At 43.8% G+C, this 7,477-nt stretch overlaps 1 protein-coding gene across 1 annotated transcript; it reads left to right on the forward strand.

Annotated features, from left to right (window-relative positions):
- Positions 1–6,269: 6,269 nt before the first annotated feature.
- On the forward strand, positions 6,270–7,361 carry LOC138882303 (uncharacterized). The gene is made up of 3 exons (XM_070162874.1): positions 6,270–6,274; positions 6,395–6,688; positions 6,911–7,361. The coding sequence occupies exons 1-3, from the start codon at positions 6,270–6,272 to the stop codon at positions 7,359–7,361; spliced, it is 750 nt and encodes a 249-aa protein (XP_070018975.1).
- The last annotated feature ends 116 nt before the right edge of the window (positions 7,362–7,477 follow it).

Here is a 7,477-nt window from a genome sequence, read left to right on the forward strand (position 1 = left end):
TCCTACACTTAAACATTCGTTCGTCCTCGAACGAGCATAGAGACATACCTGAAGTAGTGAAAAGATGAGGGTAACGACTGCGCATATCCTGCTCGGTCTCCGAGGTCGCCTCCTTGACCGGCTGACCCCGCCACTGAACCTTCACGGATGCAATATTCTTTGACCTCTTCTTTCAAACCTGCTTGTCCAATATTGCCACTGGCTCATCAACATAGGATAGATCCTTGTCCAATTGGACTGAACTAAAATCCAACACGTGCGACGGATCACCGTGATACCTCTGGAGCATCAAAATGTGAAATATCGAATGAACTCCTGCCAAGCTGGGAGGTAAGGCAATCTCATAAGCAACCTCCCCAACATGCCTCAATATCTCAAAAGGGCCAATAAACCTTGGACTCAACTTCCCTTTCTTCCCAAATCACATAATGCCCTTCATAGGTGAAACTCGAAGCAGAACCCGCTCTCCAACCATATAGGAAACATCACGAACCTTCCGGTCCGCGTAACTCTTCTGTCTGGACTGGGTTGTACGGAGTCTATCCTGAATCACCTTAACCTTCTCCAAAGCATCCTGAACTAAGTCTGTGCCCAATAATCTAGCTTCACCCGGCTCAAACCAGCCCACTGGGGATCTACACCGCCTACCATATAAAGCCTCATACGGTGCCATCTAAATGCTGGACTGATAGCTGTTGTTGTAAGCAAACTACGCTAATGGCAAGAACTGATCCCAAGACCCTCTAAACTCAATCACACACGCACGGAGCATATCCTCAAGAATCTGAATAATGCGCTCAGACTGTCCGTCTGTCTGAGGGTGAAATGTTGTACTCAACTCCACCCGAGTACCCAACTCATGCTAAACGGCCCTCCAGAGCCGTGATGTGAACTGAGTACCTCTATCTGAAATGATGGACACTGGAATACCATGCAAACGAACAATCTCCCGGATATAAATCTCCGCCAATCGCTCCGAAGAATAAGTAGTACACATAGGAATGAAATAAGCAGACTTGGTCAGTCGATCCACAATCACCCAAATAGCATCGAACTTCCTCAAAGTCCGTGGGCGCCCAACTACAAATCCATGGTGATCCGCTCCCACTTCCACTCCGAAATCTCTATCTGCTGAAGTAACCCACCCGGTCTCTGGTGCTCATACTTCACCTGCTGACAGTTGAGACACTGAGCTACGAATCCAACTATATCTTTCTTCATCCGCCTACCAATAGTGTTGTCTCAAATCGTGATACATCTTCGCGGCACCTAGATGGATAGAATATCGCGAACTATGGGCCTCCTCTAAAATCAACTCTCAAAGCCCATCAAAATTGGGAACACAAATCCGACCCTGCATCCTTAATACCCCATCATCACCAATAGTCACATCTCTAGAATTACCGTGCTGAACCTTGTCCTTGAGGACAAGCAAATGAGGGTCATCATACTGCCGCTCCCTGATACGATCAAATAAGGAAGACCGAGAAACCACGCAAGCTAGAACCCGACTGGGCTCCGAAAGATCCAATATCATAAACTTGTTGGCTAAGGCCTGAACATCCATTGCCATAGGCATCTCCGATGCTGGTAAATAAGCCAGACTCCCCAAACTCTCTGCCTGGTGACTCAAAGTGTCGACCACCACATTGGCCTTGCTCGGGTGATACAAAATAGTAATATCATAGTCCTTCAGCAACTCTAACCACCTCCTCTAGCGAATTTAGATCCTTTTGCTTGAACAAGTGCTGCAAGCTCTGATAGTCAGTATAAATCTCATAGGAAACCCCGTATAAATAATGGCGCCAAATCTTCAGGACGTGAACAATGGCGGCTAACTCAAGGTCGTGGACTGGATAGTTCTTCTCATGTACCTTCAACTGTCTGGACGCGTAGGCAATCACCCTACCATCCTACATCAACACCGCTCTGAGGCCAATCCTCGAGGCATCACAACAAATCGTATAAGACCCCAAACCTTTAAGTAGTATCAAAATTGGGGTTGTAGTCAAAGCTATGTTGAGCTTCTGAAAGCTCGCCTCACACTCCTTTGTCCACTAGAACGGAGCATCCTTCTAGGTCAACCTGGTCATAGGGGCTGCAATCGATGAAAACCCCTCCATGAAATGGCGGTAGTAACCAGCCAAGCCAAGGAAACTGCGGATCTCGGTAGTTGAGGATGATCTGGGCTAACTCTGCACGACCTCTATCTTCTTCGGATCCACCTGAATACCCTCACTCAATACCACGTGGCCTAAGAATTCCACTAAATCTAACCAAAACTCACATTTCGAGAACTTAGCATATAACTTCTTCTCTCTCAGAGTCTGAAGCACAGTCCTCAGGTATTGCTCATAATCTTCCCAACTCCGGGAATACACCAGAATATCATCAATAAAGACAATGACGTATGAGTCGAGATACGGCTGGAACACACTGTGCATCAAATGCATAAAGGCAGTTGGGGCATTGGTCAGCCTAAATTACATGACAAGGAACTCGTAATGACCATATCGAGTCCTGAAAGCAGTCCTCGGGATATCTGGCTCCCGAACCTTCAATTGATGGTAACTTGAGCACAAGTCAATCATAGAAAACACTCGTGCGCCCTGAAGCTGGTCAAACAGATCATCAATATGAGGCAAAGGATAATGGTTTTTCACTGTAACTTTGTTCAACTGCAATAATCAATACGCATAGAACCATCCTTTTTCTTTACAAACAAGACAGGAGCACCCCAAGGTGATACACTGGGGTGAATAAAACCCTTATCAAGCAATTCTTGTAACTGATCCTTCAACTTTTTCAACTCAAGAGGAGCCATACAATACGGAAGAATAGATATGGGTTGAGTGCCCGGCAACAGATCAATGCCAAAATCAATATCTCTATCAGGAGGTATGCCTGGAAGATCAACTGGAAACACATGGGGAAAATCCCATACTACTAGGACTGAATCAACTGAAGGGGTATTAATACTGATATCTCTCACATAAGCTAAATATGTGTCACACCCCTTCTCGACCATACGTTGAGCTTTATGAAAATAAATAACTCTACTAGGAGTGTGACCTAAAGCACCCCTCCACTCAACACGTGGCACACCTAGCATAGCCAGCGTTACGGTTTTGGTGTGACAATCAAGAATAGCATAATGGGGCGACAACCAGTCTATGCCCAAGATAATATCAAAATCAACCATGAAGAGTAACAATAAATCGGCTCTGATCTCAAAACCACTAAGAGCAACCAAACACGACCGATAAATGTGGTCTACAACAAGAGAATCTCCCATAGGAGTAGAAACATAAACAAGGGAACTCAAAGAATCTCGAGGTACACACAAATGCGGAGCAAAATAAGAAGACACATAAGAGTAAGTGGAGACTGGATCAAATAGAACTGATGCATCTCTGTGACAAACCAGTATAATACCTGTGATGACAGAATCGGAGGCAACAGCCTCAGTACGGGAAGGAAGGGCATAGTATCTGGTTTGGCCTCCCCCTCTAGGACGACCTCTACCTCCTCGACCTCCACCTCTTGTTGGCTGAGTAGGTGAGGTAGCAACTGGAGCTATAACCATAGCCTGAGAACTCTGTGGGGCACGCTGTGGATGAGAAGTCTGTGGAGGTGCACCCCTCCCAAGTCTGGGGCAATCCCTCACCATATGGAATGTGTCACCACACTCAAACCAAGCTTTGGGAGGACATGGTGGTTGTGACTTTCTTGGGCGAGGTCTGCTGGACTGACCTCTGAAAGCACCATGCGAAGGAGGTGCGCTAGAAATCAGAGGTGCATAATAAGGCTCCTGAGACCTAGGAGGAGCCGGAGCACTACTGGCTGCTGGAAGAGCTGAATGAATAGGGCAACTCATATAACCCCTACCATGACGACCTACAGCTGGGGCACGGGCACCAGAATAATGGCCCGACTCTCGAGACCTCTTGCCCTCCCTCTCCTCTCTCTCCCTAGCATACATACCCTCAATCCTCCTAGCAATGCTCACCACTTACTGATAAGGAATATCCATCTCCAACTCACGAGCCATGCTAGACCTGATGCTGGGAATAAGCCCTTCAATAAGCCGGTGAACCCTCTCGCGAACAGTAGAAACCAAGGTTGGTGCATGTCTAGCCAAGCTAGTGTAACAGACAGCATACTCTGAGACTAGGAGTGTTCATAAAAATCCAAAAAATCGAACCAAACCGAAAACCAAATCAAACCGACCAAAAAAATCGATACTTTTTGGTTTGGTTTGGTTTTGGTTTTGAAATTTAAAAACCGATCAAATTTAGTTTGGTTTTAGTTTTAATAAAAAAAAAAACCAAACCAAATATAGGAGTAGCTATTTAAATTTAGAATTACACCTATATATATGTATATTTTTATACAAAGTTTTAAAAATTTTATAGTAAATGTTAATCGTTTGCACTTTTAGTGCAGTTATTTACCTTTACATTCTAGTTTGATTGGTGATTTTCTTTTGTTAAGTGTAAGAATCTATTTCATGTTAAAAATAATATATTTTTAATTGAGTCCTTAAATTATTCATCACTATTTGATTCAATTATCATCAATATATCTTGGTAAATAATAGATTTTTCAAAGGGCAATTGATTTGATAATGTTACGTTAAAAATGTGGTCGCCGAAATATATGTTTAGTAGTGTATGTCTTACATTTAAAAAAACCCGACAAATAACCGAAAAAATCAAAAAACCGACATAAACCGAATCGAGAAAAACACGACATAATTGGTTTGGTTTGGTTCTAATATTTGAAAAACCGAATTACTTGGTTTGGTATCTTTTTAGGGAAAAACTGATCCAAACCGAACCATGAACACCCCTATCTGAGACGATCATAGCACCCTGGTGCAAATACTCAAACTCAGCACGCCATGCATCTCTGAGGCTCCGAGGAACAAACTCTCTCAAGAATAGATCTGAAAACTTGGTCCAAGTCAGCGAAGCAGCCTCGTCCGGACTGTCTAACTCATAGGTGCGCCACCACTCATAGGCGGCTCCTCGAAGCTAGAAAGTAGTGAAGGAAACCCCGCTCGATCCTGATATACCCATGGTACAGAGAATATGGTAGCACTCCTCCCGAAATCCCAAGGCATCATTTGATGCTAACCTACTAAATACGGGAGGATCATACTTCTTGAACCTCTCAAGTCTCCACTGCTCATCCTCTAAAGTCGTTGCCCTGTCCTCAGGCTGGCCTAGGGCTATAGGCTGCACAAGAATAATCTCTAGGGCCTGATCAACGTGCACTCGCTGCTCAGGAGAGCGGGCAGCAGGAGTCTATGCTCCTCCTCTAGCCTAGGACGTAGCTGCAACAAGGGAAAGTAACTGCCTGAGCCAAAGTGGTGTACATGCTCATGAACTGTGCTAGAGTCTCCTGAAGAGCTGGAGTAGTAGTAGAAGTAGGCATATCAGGTGCCTGGACTCCGGCTGGAACTGCTGGTGGTACCTCGGCGACAACTCGCGCAGGTGCTCTGGCTGCACCACGTGCACGTCCTCAGCCTCTATCCCGGGTCCGGCCTCTGGCGGCTATAGTAGGGGGCGCGGGTGCCTGATCATCTCGGGTAGCACATGTCCTCACCATCTGTGAGAGAATAGAAAACAAAAGTTTAGAATTTTGATGTCAAAATATCGCACGACAAGGAAATCAAATGAAGTGAAAAATTTTCTAACAGTTACATAGCCTCTTGTAGATAAGTACGGACGTCTCTGTGCCGATCATCGAGACTCTAATAAACAGGCTTGTGATCTATGACTCCTATGAAACTATAGCTCTAATACCAACTTGTCACGACCCCGGTTTACCCTCCGTGAACCATCGTGACGACACCTAGTCTCTACGACTAGGTAAGCCTAAATTGCGGTAATACTTAGCGCGTCCGCAGACCGAAGAGTCCCTTTCTACTCTCCCTTTTGTATTAGCCCTCTGTACTTTCATTTCTTTGTTAGATATTCTGGAGTTAGATATTTTTTTAGATATTCAAAGGCTTGTGATCATGAGATTTCGGGTTTTGGGAATTGTTATTAGTTTCGAGAGTTATTATTGTGTATGTCGAGCGGCATTTTAAATACTGTTTTATTTCGCTATTTCGGTTTTTAATTATTTCTTCAGCAATTGTTGTTTATATTCCGCATTATTAGGCTTACCTAATCGTAGAGACTAGGTGTCATCATGATGGTTCACGGAGGGCGAACCGGGGTCGTGACAATCGCATGTCCCCGTACTTATTTGTGTTGATTATGGAGTACCTCAACAGATCCTTCAAATAGTTACAACATAATTCGGACTTCAATTACCACCCTAGATGCAGTAAGATGAAGCTAGTACATATATGATTTGCTGATGATTTACTCATGTGCTGCAGGGCTGATAGAGTCTCAATCCAACTAATGATCCAAGCTTTTAATCATTTCTCTGATGTGTATGGGCTGAAAGCAAACTTGGACAAGAGTTCTCTGTACATTGCTGGAATTTCTCAGGACCTGAAGCAACAGATTTTGAACGAGATACAGTTTGCACCAGGGGAATTGCCATTCAAATATCTGGGGGTTCTACTTTCTTCCAAGAAGATTACTGTACAACAATGCATGCCAATTGTGGAAAAGATGATATCAAGAATTAGATGTTGGACTACAAATTCCTATCTTATAGTGGAAGGGTGCAACTGATCAAAAGTGTTCTCTTTGAGATGCAAATATACTGGGCTCAGATTTTTGTCTTACCCAAGAAGGTTATTCAACTCATCACAAGTATATGCAGAACCTTTCTATGGAGTGGAAGCTGTGAAGCATCAAGGAAAGCTCTAGTCTCTTGGGAATCATTGTGTATGCCAAGATTAGCTGGGGGCTCTAAAGTTGATAGACTATACTTTGTGGAATAGAGCAGCCATATGCAAGCTCTTATGGGCAGTATCTACAAGGAAGGAATCATTATGGGTGCAATTGATACATGGCTATTACATAAAGAACAAGGAGATAGAGTCCATGAAAATACCTATACAAGCTTGCTGGCTTGTGAGGAAAATATTTGATGCAAGAAATTGGTTTGACAACAGGAACTACAAGGTGGAACTGGGAAAGTGCAGCAAGGGTGATAAGTTCAGCATCAAGACAGCTTATTTGTCCTTTCAACCACAATATCAAAAAGTTCACCGGAAAAATCTTACCATGGAGGCAAGGCAGATTCCTAGACATCAATTCATTCTATGGCTAGCCATAAGACAAAGGCTTGCAGCTGTGGACAGACTAGAGAGATGGGGAATAAATGTTCCAAAGGATTGTGTTTTTTGCTCCAAGGGAACTACAGAATCACTAGCTCTATCCGTTCTTTGAATGTAAATATATATCTGGAGTTCTTTATTGAAGTGGATGAATGAAAACAGAATTCCTAAAACATGGAATGAGGAGGTATGCTGGATGGCAAAGAGGTGTAGAGGAAGCAGAGCTAA

This window comes from Nicotiana sylvestris, chromosome 2, assembly GCF_000393655.2.
Source record: "Nicotiana sylvestris chromosome 2, ASM39365v2, whole genome shotgun sequence".
Taxonomy (NCBI): Eukaryota; Viridiplantae; Streptophyta; class Magnoliopsida; order Solanales; family Solanaceae; genus Nicotiana; species Nicotiana sylvestris.

Bases quoted from the DNA above. Each gene is read 5' to 3' on its own strand.
- LOC138882303 (XM_070162874.1), top strand. The intron at 6,689-6,910 runs GTGCAACTGATC...TTTGTGGAATAG, and splicing joins TCCTATCTTATAGTGGAAGG to AGCAGCCATATGCAAGCTCT.